General features: G+C 42.1%; 1 protein-coding gene across 1 annotated transcript in view; it reads left to right on the forward strand.

Annotated features, from left to right (window-relative positions):
- Positions 1-16,761, forward strand: part of LOC141134480 (uncharacterized) — a 44,605-nt gene extending 27,844 nt beyond the window's left edge. Inside the window, exons 3-7 of the mRNA XM_073624004.1 lie at positions 745-769; positions 3,234-3,274; positions 7,162-7,199; positions 12,774-12,925; positions 16,579-16,761. Of these exons, the coding sequence (XP_073480105.1) occupies positions 745-769; positions 3,234-3,274; positions 7,162-7,199; positions 12,774-12,884 (215 nt within the window). The 3' untranslated portion in view covers positions 12,885-12,925; positions 16,579-16,761. The remainder of the gene's footprint in view (positions 1-744; positions 770-3,233; positions 3,275-7,161; positions 7,200-12,773; positions 12,926-16,578) is intronic.
- The last annotated feature ends 2,711 nt before the right edge of the window (positions 16,762-19,472 follow it).

Raw genomic sequence — 19,472 nt, forward strand, 5'->3', positions numbered from 1 at the left:
TTCCAGCTGTTGCAGAACTACAAGTCCCATGAGGCATAGCAAGACTCTGACAGCCACAAGCATGACACCCAGGGGCAGAGGCACGATGGGAGTTGTAGTTTTGCAACAGCTGGAGGTCCGCTAATTGCATATCCCTGGTTTAGATACCTGCTCTTTTTTTTTTACTCACCTTTAAGCAGTCCCCATCACATTGAACAATTTAAGAAAAAAAATTGCTGTGATTTCATTATTGTGGGCTAGGTAGTTCTGCATAAATGTATTCAGAACGGCTGTATCATAATTTGCCAGTAAAGTACCCGATTTGACCAAGTCATGTGATTTGATAAGAATCTGAAATCAAATAACTAACCAAATTTAATGAAATAACGAATCAATTTACTGTTCTTAAAAGTCTCAAAGCTCAAACTGCAGAAAAGTGTGCCCTCTAGTGATATGTTTATATACTACAACATGTGTATACATGTATAGATGATTTAGTGTTTGGTTGCTATGAAATTGAACTTTATTAGCCCCTGTTGCTTCTTGCTGAATACATATAAAATACAATGGAGAAACATTTTACTCTTGTGTTTTATCAGTAAAGACCAAAGTCAAAGAGCACAAATTTGCATCAGACAAGTTTTAAAGGAAAATGTCTGATGGTTGTAGAAGATAGAGCATTCTGCACATTGTTCTATGGTTTAATGAGTCTTGTCACCTGTGTCTATAAATGGATTGTTAAATATTTTATTTTTCCATTAATAGGAAAGAAATATTGTCCGAGCAAAAGGTACAGTATGTCTTTATTCCCCCCAGCACCACAGGCAACACTATACAACCCTTTTCAATAGGAAAGAAGAAAACTGATCTATTAAACCTGGCTTGCGATGATGGCATCAGTTTGACATCAGTCTGAGATAATTCAGAACTAAAGTGGAACCACAGATATACACCTAACTAACCTTAAAACTGTCCCCTTCCTTTCCAAACATACTAACTAACAGGGCCGCTGATAAGCCAGTACAACTGGCCCTGTTGTACCGGCCAACCCAGCAGGGGGGGGGGGGGGGGGGGGCAGGCAATCTGAGCAGAGAATGAAAGAAAAAAAAATTCTCCAGCCAGCACAAGATGGGGTCTGACCACCCGAGAGGTGAGGAGCGGCAGGCGCAGCTGTGCCAACCAGAGGCTGGGGAGGAGGAGGAGAATACTTTCTGGACGGTAAGAGGACTCAGGGCACAGGGGTTGGCTTCAGTTTAGCAGCACCGACGGCAAGTAGCCTGCATGTGTGACTTGCCCACATCTCTACTCGTGTCACTTGTGTCAGTGAGGAGAACAGCACCGTGGAAACCTCTGCAACGACATATTCGGCAACCCATCGCAGTTTGCTACGGAAGTCATATTCCGTCGCCGCCATCTTGCTACACCCCACACTTGTCCACAGTAAGAATACACTAAGAAGGAGGAAAGGGGACATGTTGTTACACCCACCGGAGTTTTGCATTTTACACGTATTTATAACAGTAAAGTGAGTTTCTATAGTGAAATACAGTACTTAGAACTCAGTCTGACTCCTTAGATGTTGCATTTTAAAAGCAGCGAACTTCTGTCAGATTAGCAAACCTGTGAGATAAGCAGGGTTGCCGCTGCTTTTAAAATTCATTCTAAGTAGTCAGACGGAGTTCTAAGTACTGTATTTCACTATATAAACTGACTTTACTGTTATAAATACGTGTAAAATGCAAAACTCTGGTGGGTGTAACAACATGTCTGCTTTCCCCCTTCTTAGTGTATCCTTACTGTGGACGAGTGCGGGGTGTAGCAAGATGGCGGCAACGGAACGTCACTTCCGTAGCAAACTGCGATGGGTCGCCGAATATGTTGTTACACCTCTCCTACACTGCAATCTACATATTTTTGCCTCCCAGCAGGATGTCTGACTGCTAATTCTTCTGAATGTAGCTGGAAGCCAATTGGTCTGCTGCTCTGTCACTCAGAGCTGCACCTGCCTCCTCCTCCATCCAGGCTGTGCAGAAAATACAATGTGCAGCCTGGAGATTTAAATGTCTGCTGGAGCAAGAGTGGTAAGAGCCAGTGGCCTCTCTTGTTATAGTTGTACACTGAACCCTGTTTACCATCAATGGTGAACATGTGTACAGAGGGGTGCACTAAGAGAACATGTGTGCAGCGATGACACATATGTACATGATGGTAAAGCAATGGAACATGTGTACTGTGATAGAACATGTGTGCAGAGGTGTACAGGGATAGAACATGTGTGCAGAGGTGTACAGGGATAGAACATGTGTGCAGAGGTGTACGGTGATAGAACAAGTGTGCAGAGGTGTACTGTGATGGAACATGTGTGCAGAGGTGTACTGTGATGGAACATGTGTGCAGAGGTGTACTGTGATGGAACATGTGTGCAGAGGTGTACTGTGATGGAACATGTGTGCAGAGGTGTACTGTGATGGAACATGTGTGCAGAGGTGTACTGTGATGGAACATGTGTGCAGAGGTGTACTGTGATGGAACATGTGTGCAGAGGTGTACAGTGATAGAACATGTGTGCAGAGGTGTACAGTGATGGAACATGTGCGCAGAGGTGTACTGTGATGGAACATGTGTGCAGAGGTGTACTGTGATGGAACATGTGTGCAGAGGTGTACTGTGATGGAACATGTGTGCAGAGGTGTACTGTGATGGAACATGTGTGCAGAGGTGTACTGTGATGGAACATGTGTGCAGAGGTGTACTGTGATGGAACATGTGTGCAGAGGTGTACTGTACTTCATATAATGGGGGGCCCCTGTGTGTCCTGAGCAGGGACAGAGTACTCATAATGGGCGACCCCCTGTCATGTCATGTGGATGGGGGAGATGTAATTGCTTATATTGAGAGACCCCTGTGTGTCCTGACTCACTGGGGAGAAGCCAGGGGTGGGGCTGAAGGAGGGACCAGGGACAGGACCAGGGGTGGGGCTGAAGGAGTGACCAGGGGTGGGGCTGAAGGGGGCCCCATCAGTTGGGCTGTAGGGGGCCCCATGATTTCTATCAGCGGCCCTGCTAACTAACCACTAAAGGACCGGAAGGATTTGCCCCCTTAATGACCAGGTAATTTTTTGCGATACGGCACTGCATCGCTTTAACTGACAATTGCGCGGTCATGCATTGTTGTACCCAAACAAAATTGATGTTTTGTATTCATGCTTTGTTTACAGTATTATAAATATACACGTGTTTTCTTTTTTTCCCCAGAGTGTGCTTCTCACTAAGACAGGAAGAAATTAATCATTTAGGTAAGTAAAAGTCAGCATCATCCCATATCTGTCATTTATTATTTGTCATGGCACAAAATAGATTATTATAAAACTTTTATATACCCAATGTCACACAAATAAAGAATGGAATACTTTAAAAGGATATATACAATATAATAAAAATAGATACTCATTTAAATTTGAACATTCAAAATTTCTGGATTTCGAATTTTCAAATTTACGAATTTACAAATACGGAAGGGGGTAAAAATGCCCATTGGGCAAGTGGTTAAATACGGAAGGTGGCCTCCTGAGGAACCACAGCTGGCTTCCAACTTAGCATGTGTGAGCTCGTGCAGCACTTTCTAAATGAGCCTGCAGCCTCCTTGGTCATGTAACATGTCCGAGGAGGCTGTGGGAGGGGAGGAGAAGGGACGGGATGGGAAAAGGGGCGTTATCCATGCCTAGACGAGGTTTACTGAAGTGAGAAAAATGAAAATTGGAAATGGGTTGCAGCTGTGATGCTTGTTCTCCACAGAGCCTGGCCTGAGCTGTCCTCTCCTTTCAGCGAATGTGCCATTGGCAGGACCTAAGAGTGTTAGCTTTGGCTTTTTCCTGAATAAACAGGCAATGTACAATCACCACATCAACCAATCAGAATTTAGGCGTAAAAGGAAATGCTATTTTAAACAAAATGAGGTTGGGCTAAGAAAACTGAAGATGTTGTAAAAGCGTAAAGGAAATTAATAATAGAACTCCGCACTCATTGCTTAAACTCATGACTTTAGCAATACTCTTCATGTGCTTCTGAAGAACAGCAGATGCAGAGCAAACCCTGTCAGGCCCCATTCACACTAGCGCGTTTTTTGATGCATTTTGCATTTTGCAGAAATGCATGGGAATTTTTTAATATGGGTTCCTATGGAACATGTTCACATCAATGCTTTTTTGTATCTCTGCGTTTTTGGAAAGGGTCGGGGACTTTTTTTCATGCAAAAAGCAGCGTTTTGCATGTAATGGATTTCAATGGACAAGCATCAAAAACGCAAGTGCACCGTTTTTGCAGCGTTTTTGCTGCGTTTTTGGTGCGTTTTTGCCGTTTTTTTTTTTATTTATTTTTTTTTATTTTTTTTTTTTATTTTTTTTTAAGACTGTAAAAAAAAAAAGAAAAAAAAAAAAAAACGCAAAACGCAAATCGCGGCAAAAACGCGGCAAAAACGCGGCAAAAACGCTACAAAAACGCTGCTCAAAAACGTGCCAAGCATGAAAAAAAAACCTCCAAAAACGCTCAAAAGCAACATGCATAGGTGTGAATCGAGCCTCAGGTCTGATTCACACCTATACATTTTTAGTGCTTTTTGCATTTTGCAGATTTGCACTACAGTCCATTTAACATGGTTTCCTATGGAACACGTTCTGTAGTGCAAATCTGCAAAATGCAAAAAGCACTAAAAATGCATAGGTGTGAATCCAGCCTAAGGCCTGCGTTTTCAGTTTTGCAGAAACACACTACAGTTCATTTAACATGGTTTCCTATGTGTCACGTTCACATCTGTGCATTTTATGGAAAGGGCCAGGGACTTTTTCTCTGTTTTTTTGGTTCCATAGACTTCAATGGATCAAAAACGTGTATTGAAATACGCAAAATGCACCTGGAATATGTAAACTGCAACCTGCATAGGTGTGAACCAAGCATAAAGTAAAATCCACAACTGTTTCTTTTCTGTTAAATGGATGAGCAGCACCCTCTAATGGTTTCATGGGATACTTTTTTTTTTTGTTTTAACCTCTTCTAAACTGCTTCTTAATATTTTGCTGCAGCTAGAGTTAAAACACCCTCAATACAAAGCAAAGGGGTCTGGGTCTCCATCAGGCTGAGTTGCCCCTTGCACAGTGCTCCAATCAACAGTGCTCCTTAGGGAGACATCCTAACATGCCCACCGCACAGTGCTCCAATCAACAGTGCTGCTCATGCCGCGTACACATGGGCGGACTTTTAGACGGACTAGGTCCGGCGGACTTTTCAACGGACTTTCGATTGAATGGACTTGCCTACACACGATCAACCAAAGTCCGACGGATTTGTACGTGATGACGTACGACCGGACTAAAATAAGGAAGTTCATAGCCAGTAGCCAATAGCTGCCCTAGCGTTGGTTTTTGTCTGTCTGACTAGCATACAGACGAGTGGACTTTTTGACCGGACTCGAGTCCGTCGGAAAGATTTTAAACATGTTTTATTTCTAGGACCGTCGGACTTTTGGGGAAAAAAGTCCGCTGGAGCCCACACACGGTCGAATTGTCCGCCGGAGTCCGGTCCGCCGAACCTAGTCCGTCGAAAAGTCCGCTCGTGTGTACGCGGCATCAGAGAGATGCCATCATTTATATGCTCCCTGCACAGAGTTCCTATTAACAGTGCTGCTCATGGACTTGCCCTATCATGCCCCTGCAGAGTGCTCCAATCAACAGTGCTACTCAGGGAGGTGCCATATCATGCCCCCTGCATGCTGCTCCTATCAACGGCACTGCTCAAAATGAATAGCACCATGATGCACTGCCCCACAGTTTACACATTGACGTGCACTATTTTACCATAAATGCAGAGTATTTTATCATGCATTATTGCTATGCATAGTGGTGTAGCCCACCTTAATGTTTTATAAAAATAGAAGGCACTATATAATCACAAAGGACAATTTAAAATAATGAAAGCAGATCTCTGGGTTCCCCCTTATAACCCCACCCTCCAGCTGATTGCTGGCATTAACAGAATAATAAAGCTAAATCTAAATGACCTTTTTACTCACCCAAGTAATATGGGTCCATATGACTTTCCTTGTGTATCCATTATATGTCTGTGTGACATGGACACTTCCTATTGATTGTCCAGAATCGGGGTCCTCTCCAGAGGAGGAGCCTGGAGCAGCGACATCAACACAAGGAGACTGTCAGGGACTGCATAACCTGGATACATCTGCAGGATTGCATCATTGGTCCCATGCACCTGCAAACAGTGCTTACGAGGGATCTGGATGGTATTGAGTGTATCTTACTTTACAAGGTGGGGAAAAGAAAAAAACATGTAAAATGGCTTATTTGCCTGGAGAAAAACTTTAACCCCTCTATGACCGCAAGACACATATGTGCGCCAGCAAAAAGGTGGGCTTTAACACCCACATATGTGTTGCTGGGTGGCCGATGTTTATGTGCTGAGAGCGTGCTCACACCACAAAGAGCAAGTTAAAGATTGATAGCCAGCAGATCGGCTTCTGATCATGTGACCACTGTGATAGTGGTCACATGATCTCTGATCCTTCCCACCCTGGGCGTTCAAAACTGTTTGAAGCAGCTCTTCAGTCATTTTCTCAACTTTCCATCTATTAAATATTCTGCCCTTGTTGTTTTAACTTTGGATAGTAAAACATTTTTTTCTGCTTTTCTGGTCATTAGCCATTGCATCATGACATCATGCACAGCTCTCTCTCTCACTCTCTGGAGAGTTTGCCAGGAAGGGAGGAGGGATGAGTCATAAGAGGGCCAATGAGAGCTGCGGTGCTGCAGGGCTGGAGGTGTACCTATGTGTGTCTGTGTAAATCCAGGAAGTGAACAGGCGGCAGCTTCAGCTGCCCACAGTTAAAATGGCTGCAGCCAAACTTAGTGGAGGGAGATTTGGCAAGTACAGAATCAGTATATATAAAATAAGATGCAAAGCTTCTGGGAAGCTTCAGAATGGCAAAGATGTTTTTATTACAAATTATGTGAGCATACTGCAGTTCCTCTTTAAAGGGACACCAAGGCGGACTGGCGGAAAGATGTTAAAATACTGAAAATAAATAGATTTGTTGTTTATCATTGAGTTTGTGCTTCTATATAACATTTTTAAGTGCATTTTTTTTTTTCAAATAAGCATTGTGTTTTTTATACAGGCGCTTCAGCAGAATCTGTACCTTCAAAAAGGAAAGAGGTAGGAATTCTGGAAAAACCGGTAGTTTGTCCTCTATGGTAGTTAGTGTGAGGGTAACACAATAGATATTATGTTACAGAGTAATTAGGAGTTTAAACATCCCCAAGAAACTGAATACAGCATGACCAGACATAAAACAAACACAAATATAAATGCAGTCCAAATAACTGCACATGATTTGCAGAGTTGGCTTGTTCAACAGGGATATACATATTTACTGCAGGTGAATCTTACTGGTGAATGTGTTTGAAAATACAGCAAATGACACCTTCAGTAAATGTTTGATGAATCTCACATTCACTGATTTATAATTATGCCCCCAAAGGTAATTGTCAGGCCCTGATTAACACATCCAACAAAGTCCAGACAGCAGATTCCTGCAGCTGGAATCATGGGTGACTGTGGACAGCTGTAGCTGGGAAAACTGTACAAACAATAGCAGGCTGACAGGCACCACAGCTGTCCCAGGCTGTCCGCCCCCATCCGCATGTGTCTGTTCATCCAGCGGTTACCTGCGTCTAGGGACAGGTGACTGATGCTGGATGCAGGCAGGTTGCTCCTGTACCCGACTATGAACAATAAAGTAGAAGTTCAGTTAAAGTGATTGTAAAGTCTCATTTTAACCAAAAAAATATATCAAACATGTTATACTTACCTGCTCTGTGCAGTGGTTTTGCTCAGAGTGGCCCCCGATCCTCCTCTTCTTGGGCCCCTCTTTTGTGATCCTGGCCCCTTTGTCCTGTTTAGTGCCCCCACAGCAAGCCGCTTGCTATGGGGTCACCCGAGCCGAGTCACAGCTCCCTGTGTCCCTCTCTCTCTCTCTCTTCTGATTGGCTGACTGACATTGATTGACAGTAGAGGGAGCCAATTGTGCCGTGCTGCTGTTTTAGCCAATGAGGAGTGGAGTCCCAGGCAGCTGAGACATTCCTGCAACATCGCTTTAAAAAAAATGGGCTCAGATAAGTATTAGGGGGGCTGAGGGGGGCTGCTGCATACAGAAGTTTTTTGTTTTGTTTTTTATCCTAATGCATAGAATTCATTAAGATAAGAAAACTTTCTGCCTTTACAATCCCTTTAACACCTAACTAACACTAAACCTTCTCGCAGCAACATTCTAAACAAATCTATCTAGCTCTGTAAAGAAATTGCTATACTTACCTGTTCTGCAGCCACTCCAGTCCGCTTCCACGCTGAGCTGTCAGCAGTGGCTTCAGAGTTTAGGCATGTGCAAGAGAGGCAGCCGACAACGGAAGCCCCATAGTAACCTTATGATTGACATCAGTTCCCAAGCATTTCCCAGCTGTTGTCGGTTCTCTCCTACACACAGCAGCCGCTGGACCGGATCGGCTTCAGAAATGGTATGTATAGCGATTTCTTCTTTACACAGCTAGATAGATTCCTTTCAGAATGTGGCTGCGAGTAGGTTCAGAATTTTGAGTGAACTTCCACTTTAAAGTATTTACATATTCTTAACAGGCTGCATAACAGATTTAAAGCAATCCATCTCTGATCTCTCTAGCCGCCTGTACTGTGAAGTATTGCATTCTCAGATATCCTTAAAAGGTCATAACACAATCTCTAAAGTGGGTTTAACAGTTTAGAAACATCTTTAGAGCTTCTACACAATGCCTATCAAGGCAAATGAGGATTTGTTTTAAAGGTTTTCACTGATTGTTCAGAATATGTAGGTAAGTTATTGTGCATAATCTGAGTGATTTAAACTGCTGTAAACAAAAGCAGTGTAAGTACCTAAATTTGAGTTGGTATCAGTGGCTTGCAGTGCCTGGCATTGAGAGAAAGAAGCAGCACGAGGAGCCAAGCATTTCATGTGCTGACAAAGAGCATGCTGATAGGATGAGAAGGCAGAGTGACTAACTCATAACTTGTGAAAAATATATATACTAAATATATACGCTCGCGTTAATGGTGTATCAAACAAAAAAAAAAAAGAAAAAATTGCAGCTGCTATACACAAAGTGCTAATCACTTGAAAAACATATAAATATAGCACTCGCAAACACAATAAGTGAAAATTTGTTAACCAAAAAGAAACTCCAAACTACAATAAGTGAAAATAAAGTCCAAATAAGGTGACTGAAGGTGCTCCAATCCAAAGTGAAGCAAATATAAGGTGCTTCAGAGAAACTCAGGTGTGCAACACCCCCTCATGTATCCCCACTCACCAGATCACAACGACCCCCAGCTTTTCAGTCTGGTGGGTCATTAAAAGCTTGATAGAGAATCCTGGGATGGCGGATAAGGTGATATGCCTTCAGGTCCGGAAATCCTTTAAAGAGTTTCTCAGCCAGAACACAGCAGGTACCCAGAAGTAAAAACAAAAGGAAACTGATAGTGAAGTACTATTAAAAAGGTTTTATTGAAAAAGGGAGTGGGTACTTACAACAAGTAAGATAAAACAAGCCTCAAAATGGAGCTGTGAGTGTAAAACGTTGTTGCTGGCGTGCGTTCAACTCTTTAAAGGATTTCTGGACCTGAAGGCATATCACCTTATCCGCCATCCCAGGATTCTCTATCAAGCTTTTGAGCTGGGGGTCGTTGTGATCTGGTGAGTGGGAATACATGAGGGGGTGTTGCACACCTGAATTTCTCTGAAGCACCTTATATTTCCTTCACTTTAGATTGGAGCACCTTCAGTCACCTTATTTGGACTTTATTTACACTTATTGTATTTTGGACTTTCTTTTTGATTAACAAATTTCCGTTATTTTTATATATTACTCATAATTTGGCTGCTTCTCCTTCACTAAGTTCAGTCATGGGTGGGTCAGTGATGGCATGAGCTCAGAAGTGGGTTGAATGATGCTGGCTGTCAGACTAAAGACATTTAGCGGCAGAAAAGAAGTACTGATAGGAAAAAAGGTTGAAAGTAAATAATGCAACAAAACCTGTTTTTTTTTAATCTTTTAACACACTGTTGTTGACAAAATTCTGCTTTAGGTTTGCCACACTAATCAATACACAGGTATGCAGACACACTGTGCAATCATTGGTGCTGACAATACACTGCAAGTATAGTAAGGGTTCATCGAGGCTGATCCCTGGATTAGTACACAGAACAAGGGCACAGTATAGTTGCAAAGTTTAATTTAGGGATTACATTAGTTAGGACCAGGGATTAGGGGTTTGGTTTACGTTTTAGAGTTAAAAGCATTGTACACTTTCAAATGTTTTTGTTGTTAACTGGATATTAGTGTAGTTATGTTCCCTATGTTTGTTTGCTATACCTTGTAAAAATGGGATTGCGTGTTGTGGCTGAAATTTGTAGTGTCATGGCTGATCTATTCCCTTATGTCCATGAATTCATTCACCTAGCTTGTCCCTATTCGCTAATGGGACAGGCAACTTCTTGTTCTGGGTCACACAGGGTCCAATCCATACCTTGCCATTTCCTCTGTTTGTATCACAAATTTTGAAGTGCTAATGTGATGAAATAAAGGGATTGAAAAGCGCTTGGAGAAATATCAGGAAGGTGTGGCTGGTGAGGATAAACACGGGGTTAACTGGATCAATACCCTTTCATGGAAGGGGTGGGTGATAAAGGGTTAAAAGTAAAGTTGAAGTCCATATATTAAGAAGTCCACAAGATGCAGAAATAGTCCTTGTATAGTGGGATCCCAGGAACACACTGTATGTGTAGGCAGCCAGCTGTCAGAGTAAGAAGCGACTCTATAAGCAAACACAAGGAGAAAACAGCAATTTGATGAAAGACTGCATGGTGAGCTAGCTGTTAATTGTTCTGCCAGTATGTGTCTGTATCAGATCTAATTACTGTCTAGCTTTCACCTACGGAGCACTAGACTGAGAAACCCAGAGATTGTGGATTGTGTAATTTCTTCACAGTAGATTCTTAGATTAAAGCCAGAGGTCACACATTAACCTGTGCAGTGCCATGCTACATGCCTAATGTTTGAACACAAACAGAAACGGCTGACAGAGGAATGTGAATATTTATAGGCTATAAGATCTGCATACAGAGCAACAAATGACACCATGAAACTACATGATCAATGCACACCTTACATGCAGGTAAAAAACACAAGGTGTGCGTTGGACGGTTTTAGAAATCCTTAACTGCATGCTTGCCATTGACGTGGAAAGGCTTTGAGCCACTGGGAGCACATAACTACTAAACACCTAGCATTTTCAAAAACAGGAGTAAATAAAAGTTGTGGAATGTTCTTATGGGCCTACCAAAATTACTTGTAAATCCTGCATTGTGAGTATGTCTGACAAATCACTTGTAGCACCCTCTACCAGAAGGTAGGTGCTAGTAAGGGTTATTTTACTAGGTTATTCAGCACAGGCAAATTTAGGCAGGCCTATGCTGCAAGCTAGGCCTGTCTGTTTTGATCTGGGGGCTGGGAGTCGTCAGAGTAGCTGTGGGCGTTATCACCTGTGCTCTAGCTCTGAGGCACCTCCCCTGTTTTCAGAGAGAAGGTTCTGGAAAAGGGGCAGGGCCTGGAACTGGAGTGGCAGGCAGCTTGTGTGTGAGCCCTGACCAGTCCCCATCCAGATTGGCAGGGGGCGGGCCTCATATATAAGCTGAGGGGATTCTCCACAGGAGAGGAGAAGTCGACTGGGTGAAGTGAGGAAGACAGCTGCAGGAGCACACCCCCATCTGGGGGGGGTGTACCGATCGCAGGAGGAGGCTCGGGGAGAGCAGTGAAGGAACATTGCCTCTACACGGTCACTGGCAATGTCTCTGTCACCACACGGTCGGTGGCAGGGAACTCCTGGAGCAGAGGGGCAGGAGAAGCTGTCGGAAGGCATGGTCCAAACAAGTTCCTCATCAAGGACTTAGGGTTGGAGGGTCGGTGAGTGTTACCACAGTGGATGGCTGGAAGTGCCAGGGAATCTGTGAGGGAACTCTGCTTCTACACGGTCATTATCAGAGTCTTTATCATGCAAACGGTGGATGGTGAGGAGTCCTGGATCAGAGAAGAGACTGTGGTGATCTGTGTCAAATCAGTGTGGCTGGAGGGCACATGGTTTGCAATTTGGGCTGGCTGGGAACAGTAGTCCATTTCTTAGAAGATAGACTTTTAACCTACTAGGCCTCCGGGGAGAGGTTCTGCAGGCCTCAGGCCTAGTAGCATTGAGTCACCGGAGCCAGTAGAGGGGCTTATTCAGAGTGAGTTCATACTACTCAATAGAAGAGGATGTGTCCCTCACACGGTGACGGATGGAGAATTCTTAGGAACGGTAGTCTGCATGGAGATGCAGAGGGAGTAACAGTCTGCAGGGAGCTGCAGGAGAATATTTCTACTTAGTCAAATATGCACATTCAATCTAGAAGCTCTAACTTTATTCAAAGTGTATTGAATTCTTTAAATATGATGGCAATGATCAATTCCATGGGCATCCCATATCCCTATCCCTAGCCAAGTTGTACCCCCCAATAAAACAACAAAAACAAAGCACGCAAAAGACTGTTCATTGTCTCTGGAAAGGATGCATGAAGTCTGGTAGTGAGATGATTTGGCGGATTGTTTGTCAGTAGTGCTAACACCATGGCTACACACTCTGATTTTTTTTTTTTTTTTTTTTTTGCAGGATGACAGCTCAGATGTTGTCTATACAATGCCAATATTCAACAAAAGAAAAACAAGGCAAATTAAAGTCAATGAGTGTGAAACTGAATATATTGTTTTAAGACGCCTGTGACCCTGGTCCATCATGGAAACTAAACCGGGAGCAAAACTTTGGTATGTCACCAGGTTCTGACTATCAATGTCAATTCTAAAAGCAGGGTTGAACATTTTAATAACACCTTATTATAAAACACTTATACTGTATACCAAGTCAGAAATAATTTTCTAACCATTTACATTTGTATGAGTTTAAACAAAAGTTCTTATTAGTTTGTTTGATTAGACCATATTGCATGTAAAAAGAAGTCTGTTGTGAAATACAGGTAACCAAACTTTTGATATGTTTTATATGGCGAAAATCACTCTCTTACTAATTAGAATAACAAGACAAGGAATTGGTCGCACACTGGAACTCCAAATTATCTCGATGTCATCTTTATTGTCAAAAAAGGGTCAGACAGATACAGGCAATGGTAGACGTTTCACAAGCGATAGCTTGCTTGTGAACAAGCAAGCTATCGCTTGTGAAACGTCTACCATTGCCTGTATCTGTCTGACCCTTTTTTGACAATAAAGATGACATCGAGATAATTTGGAGTTCCAGTGTGCGACCAATTCCTTGTCTTGTTCGTCTTCCACGGTGGTGAGCCGAGGTCTGCACCTGTGATCGATCCTGCACCTGAGTTTGCCTGGAGCGGTGTGCTTCTCTCTGTTCTTTGCTTACTAATTTGAATGTGTAATTTATGTAGTGAATAAGATTTACATATTTTGCCATCTACCTTGTACACGTGTAGCGTACATGTTTGTTGTTCATTTCACTTCACAGTTTGGGAGCCAATCGTCCATTTATATATAAATTGAATAAATAACTATAGTTTAACATACTTTGTGGTCACTAATTTCTTTTTTTTGTTTAAAATAAAAAAATTTACCCAGTAAATTTTGGTCCAGTATGTGGCATTTAGTTCGATTTACCAAAGGTGTTCAGAACTTTCACATAATAAATAATTCAATTGTGTGCATATGGAATAAATAAACATGAAACTGCCATTCACGATTGGATCATTTATTGTGCAAAGATTCTTAAAGCGGAGTTCCACCGTCAAATAATTTTTTTCCTAAATTCCTAAGTTACTATAATCTACATATACCACTCACTTGTTATTTGCAAATGACCCCCCAATGTCCAGTTTCGTTTATAAAGAAACGTATAAAATTTGTTCGTGGCGGTTGTGATCTTGCCTGTGGGCATGTGAAGCCCACAAGCAGACAACACTTCCTGGATGCGGTGATGCTGAGCTACCAGCCCGTTCCTGGGCATGTGCATTATTTACAAGTCGCAGCGCCATAAGCTTCTGATATTGCCATCACAACGGGCGGCGTCGTCAGAAGTGCCCACCCTGTTGTGATGGCAATGAAGATCAACACAAGCACGTCATCGTGTCACTTCCGGTTTTGGAATCCCGCAATGATTAGTGGCGGCTAGCTACACTGACTCCTGGGAAGATTGATTCATAGCTCCCAGGAGTCAGTGCGCTGCCCCAGCAGACACTGCACCGCCGGATCTGATGGCAATACCCCCGCATGGCTAGGACCGGAAACACCACATCAACAATCAATAACAAGGTAGGTAATCCTTTGGAAAAAAAAAATCTTTCCATTTGTCACTGCATTTTATGCCTGGTTGTGAATCAGCTTGATTTGTGAAAGAGTGTGGAACTCCGCTTTAACTTCTTCAGTATATCAGCCGCTTTATAAGGCTGACGTTTTTGTGTGAACACAAACTAGCTATTTCTAACCTTTCAATTTTATTTAATTGTAAACCCTCATCAGCCATAAATGTCTTGATTATAAATTAGGAGTAAGCCATTGATTTTGCAGCCCTTATTGATGCAGTTCACAGACCAATAGCAAACCTGCATAACATTAAAGGCTAAGTTCACTTTTTTGCTTTTTTTTCTAAAATCCAGCTCCCCTATGTACCAATATACCATTATTGTACCTATGTTGCAGACAAATACAAGGTTTCTTTGATTTTGAGAACAAGGCCTTACCTTAGCCCTTGCTATAGTTCTTAGAAAACTTCAGAGACTCCCTGGTTTACAGACAGAGACAGGGGAACCAGTAAGACACAGAAAGGAGTTTACCAGCTGACCTCATTAGCACACCTTCACCCAGGAACTAAGTTTTCACAGCACCCCCCAGCATTTCTCCATGTGGGCATTTGCCTGGCTTCCCCAGGGTCCCTTCAGCTCAGGCTGCATGCTAAACTCCCTGGGGCCACATGCAGCACATGGAACACCCCTGATATAGTGCAAGGGCCTGCCTGATTGGATACAGAATGATTTGATAGGTGGTGTGTCCTCCTATTATATCGTTTTGGAAAATCGAAAGGAGATTGTACAGAGATTGTACAATCAAATTGTATAGGAAGTGGGTGGAAGGTGGTATTGTAATGAAGGATTTGTTGTCCAGAGTGGTGAACACACCCTCTTCTGTGATGCAACATGTAAGTGAAGGTTTCTGGGAGATGACCTAACAGGAAGTGAAAGATGAGGAAGTAATGGAATCTGAAAATCCTTTCAAAAATACAAATAAACGTTTTAAACCTCCTGTGGATAAGGTACAGTAAGTGAGAAAAAAGCACGCTGGGATGGCTGGGCAAGAAATGGCATTAAAAAACACTTCTATTTATTATGAAAACTGAAATTCTGCCCGAAAAGGTGAACTTATTCTTTAAACACATGGCCTTTTTTCAGCAGGAACGCGGGGGGACGCAGTCCCGGCACCTCCAGCACTAAATGTATGTAATAACAAGGGGTGTGAAGTGTGCTGGAGGGTCTATTGTTGCTGGCTGCTGGAGGGTCTATTGATGCTGGCTGTTGGGAGATCTGTTGTTGCTGCTTGGGGGAGGGGGGGTTCTAATGTTGCTGGGGTGGATCTTTTGTTGCTGGGTGTGGTATTTTGTTGTGCTCTATTGTTACTGTGTGGAGGATCTATTGTTGTGTGTGGGATCTATTGTTGCTGGGGTGGGATCTTTTGTTGTGTGTTGGATCTATTGTTGCTGGGGGTCTATTGTTGCTGGCTGCTGGCTGCAGATCTATTTGACTGCTTTTCTTGTAATCATTAACATATTCCATACAAATTATTTAGTACCACAAAATCATATTTGATTCTGTATTTTCTAAAAGGGCCAGTACTGGGAGTGGGGTAGGGGGTGGAACCAAGGAACGGTGCTCAGAGTTGGGTAGGGGGTGGAGACAAGAGACAATGCTCAGAGGTGGGTAGGGGGTGGAGACAAGGGACGATGCGCAGAGGTGGGTAGGGGTGGAGACAAGGGACGATGCTCAGAGGTGGGTAGGGGGTGGAGACAAGGGACGATGCTCAGAGGTGGGTAGGGGGTGGAGACAAGGGGTGACTCAGAAGGAGGGAGTTTCTGCACCTATTCTCTGAGAAAAAAACGCCCTGTTTAAATATATTTATCAACAATTTTATTCTGCTAAGAATGGAGCAGAACATTAGATAATATAGGCTAATATTTGCTTATTTAATTTTTTTTTTACATCAATGCCTATGCATTCTGGAGGATAACTCATGTATCCCTGACAAAATTCTTAGAGCAACATCAGAATAATTTTTCATAGTAAGAAGTTATGCACATTCTTCAAAAACTTATGATACAAGCAAGTCTGAATAACATTATTTCTGGCTATTTTATGTGTGTGCTATTTATATTCAGTTACTCCTTTTTCTTTTTGTTTCCATAGGCATGCTTTGAGCTTCCAGGGAAAACTCGAGACAGCCTTCGTCTCTGGGACCTGAAGCCCCCCTATCAGATGAATGTTTCCAGCATGGCTCAGAGTCTGACCACTTTCTTCTCTTTATAATGGGGAACTCAGACTGGGCTGTGACTGGATTGTAAATTATGTTCAAATAAAAGGTTCACTCCAGTGCTTTTTCAAGAGTTTAACCATCAAACCAAAGAAGCTTCTCTTTCAGGCAAGCAGATGCCGCCATTCATTATAACCGCGTCACCATATCTCTCTTCACATGGCAAAGCTTAGCAATGTGACAGCTACCTAAAATAATTATCGTTATGTTTTACTGCTGTGTTGTTTCAATACAAATAATCATAATTTTAAAGCTTGAGTCTTGAAGTCAGGCAAAGATAAGCTTGATCATTTTAGTTCCACTTGAATGAGTATTATATTCTGCAAGCACTTACAAAACATTAAAGCTGAAGTTTAGGCATGAGTTTTAGTGCTTAGTAACATTGGTCCAGCTCTAAATGGACAAAATGGAGATTGTGACATCAACACTTTGTCACTTCATCTTGTCCAATCAGAGAACTCCCTGTATCGATTGAATGAAATACAAGTTGTTCTCTGATTGCCAGCACTGCCAGCAGTGCAAATGGATCCCAAAAATCAGGGATATGGTCATATCAGATTAAAAACAAATACAACTATTAGACACTTAAAAAGGTTATAGTAGACAAGGTTAGGGGAGATTTAGGTTATCCTTGACCAAAATTTTCAGGTTTTAAAATGAGTCTTTACTAAAGCTTTAGGCTATCCATATATTACAGTGAGGGAAAAAAAGTATTTGTTCCCCTGCTGATTTTGTACGTTTGCCCACTGACAAAGAAATGATCAGTCTATAGTTTTAATGGTAAGTTTATTTTAACAGTGAGAGATAGAAAAACAACAAAAATATCCTGAAAAACACATATCAAAAAAGTTATAAATTGATTTGCATTTTAATGAGTGAAATAAGTACTTGATCCCCTATAAATCAGCAAGATTTCTGTCTCCCAGGTGTCTTCTATACAGGCAACGAGCTGAGATTAGGAGCACGCTCTTAAAGGGAGTGCTCCTAATCTCAGCTTGTTGCCTGTATAAAAGACACCTGTCCACAGAAGCAATTAATCAATCAGATTCCAATCTCTCCACCATGGCCAAGACCAAAGAGCTGTCCAGGGATGTCAGGGACTGTAGAGATTGTAGACTTACACAAGGCTGGAACTGGCTACAAGACCATCGCCAAGCAGCTTGGTGAGAGGGATTATTTACAAATGGGAGAAACACAAAATCTTGCAAGATCTCACCTTGTGGAGTTTCAGAGATCATGAGAACAGTGAGGAATCAGCCCAGAACTACACAGGAGAATCTTGTCAATTATTTCAAGGCAGCTGGGACCATAGTCACCAAGAAAACCATTGGTAACACACTATGCCGTGAAGGACTGAAATCCTGCAGCATCCGCAAGGTCCCCCTGCTCAAGAAAGCACATGTACAGGCCCGTCTGAAGTTTGCTAATGAACAGCTAAGTGATTCAGAGGAGAACTGGTGAAAGTGTTGTGGTCAGATGAGACCAAAACTGAGCTCTTTGGCATCAACTCAACTCACCGTGTTTGGAGGAGGAGGAATGCTGCCTATGACCCCAAGAACACCATCCTCAATGTCAAACATGGAGGTGGAAACAATATGCTTTGGGGGTGTTTTTCTGCTAAGGGAACAGGATAACTTCACCGCATTAAAGGGGCGATGGTCTCCAGACCTTAATTACATAGAAAATATGTGGAGGGAGCTGAAGGTTCGACTTACCAAATATCAGCCTCAAAACCTTAATGACTTGGAGAGGATTTGCAAAGAGGAGTGGAACAAAATCCCTTCTGAGATGTGTGCAAATCTGGTGGCCAACTACAAGAAATGTCTGACCTCTGTGATTGCCAACAAGAGTTTTGCCACCAAGTACTAAGTCATGTTTTGCGAGGGGCTCAAATACTTCTTTCACTCATTAAAATGCAAACCAATTTATAACGTTTTTAAAAATGCATTTTTCTGGATATTTTGTTGTTATTCTGTCTTTCACTGTTAAAATAAACCAACCATTAAAATTATAGGCTGATCAATTCTTTGTCAGTGGGCAAACGAAACGTACAAAATCAGCAAGGGATCAAATACTTTTTTTCCTCACTGTATAACATTTTCTTATTAAATTTCCTTTAGATGTACCTTTAACTATGTAGTGCAAGTGCCTGTCTGATTGCATACAAATTAAAAAAGTTTAGGTTTGACCTCATATTGTATGGTTTTGGTAAATCTAAAGGAAAATTGTACAAGAGAATTGTATGGCCACTGTAACTCTGGCCTTGTTTAAAAGAGGTTCAAGCACTTTGTCTGATGGCTATCAGGTGACATTATCTTTGCCTGATTTTCATACATTCAAGAAAGACTTTTTGGAGTGTCCTGTGTGCATGGAGCTTCATACTTTATCTGTTTCCAAAAGGAAAAGTTTAAAAACTAAATGGATTAAGTTACAGTATTTAGACTTTGCAACTCTGTAATACATCCAGCATAATTCCTCAAAGCCAAATTCTTGAAATGCTTTCTCAACTGTTTCTTTGTTAACGGGGTGTGACTGTTGAATGTTAGTTACATTTTTCTATTGCATTTCTTATCTGTCATTCTTTGAATATAAAGTGGTTAAAAGTGAAATGACTGTGTGTAGTGCAGTAACTTCTAGTAACCAAATTTCACTGTGAGCTAATCTGAATAAACTGAAACCTATTATCTAACTCACTGTGCTGACAGTCAAAGTCTACACAAACCCCCAGAAGCATCTACCAGGAGATTGCGTAATACTGTTCATGGTGCAG

This window comes from Aquarana catesbeiana, linkage group LG03 (assembly GCF_042186555.1).
Source record: "Aquarana catesbeiana isolate 2022-GZ linkage group LG03, ASM4218655v1, whole genome shotgun sequence".
NCBI lineage: Eukaryota > Metazoa > Chordata > Amphibia > Anura > Ranidae > Aquarana > Aquarana catesbeiana.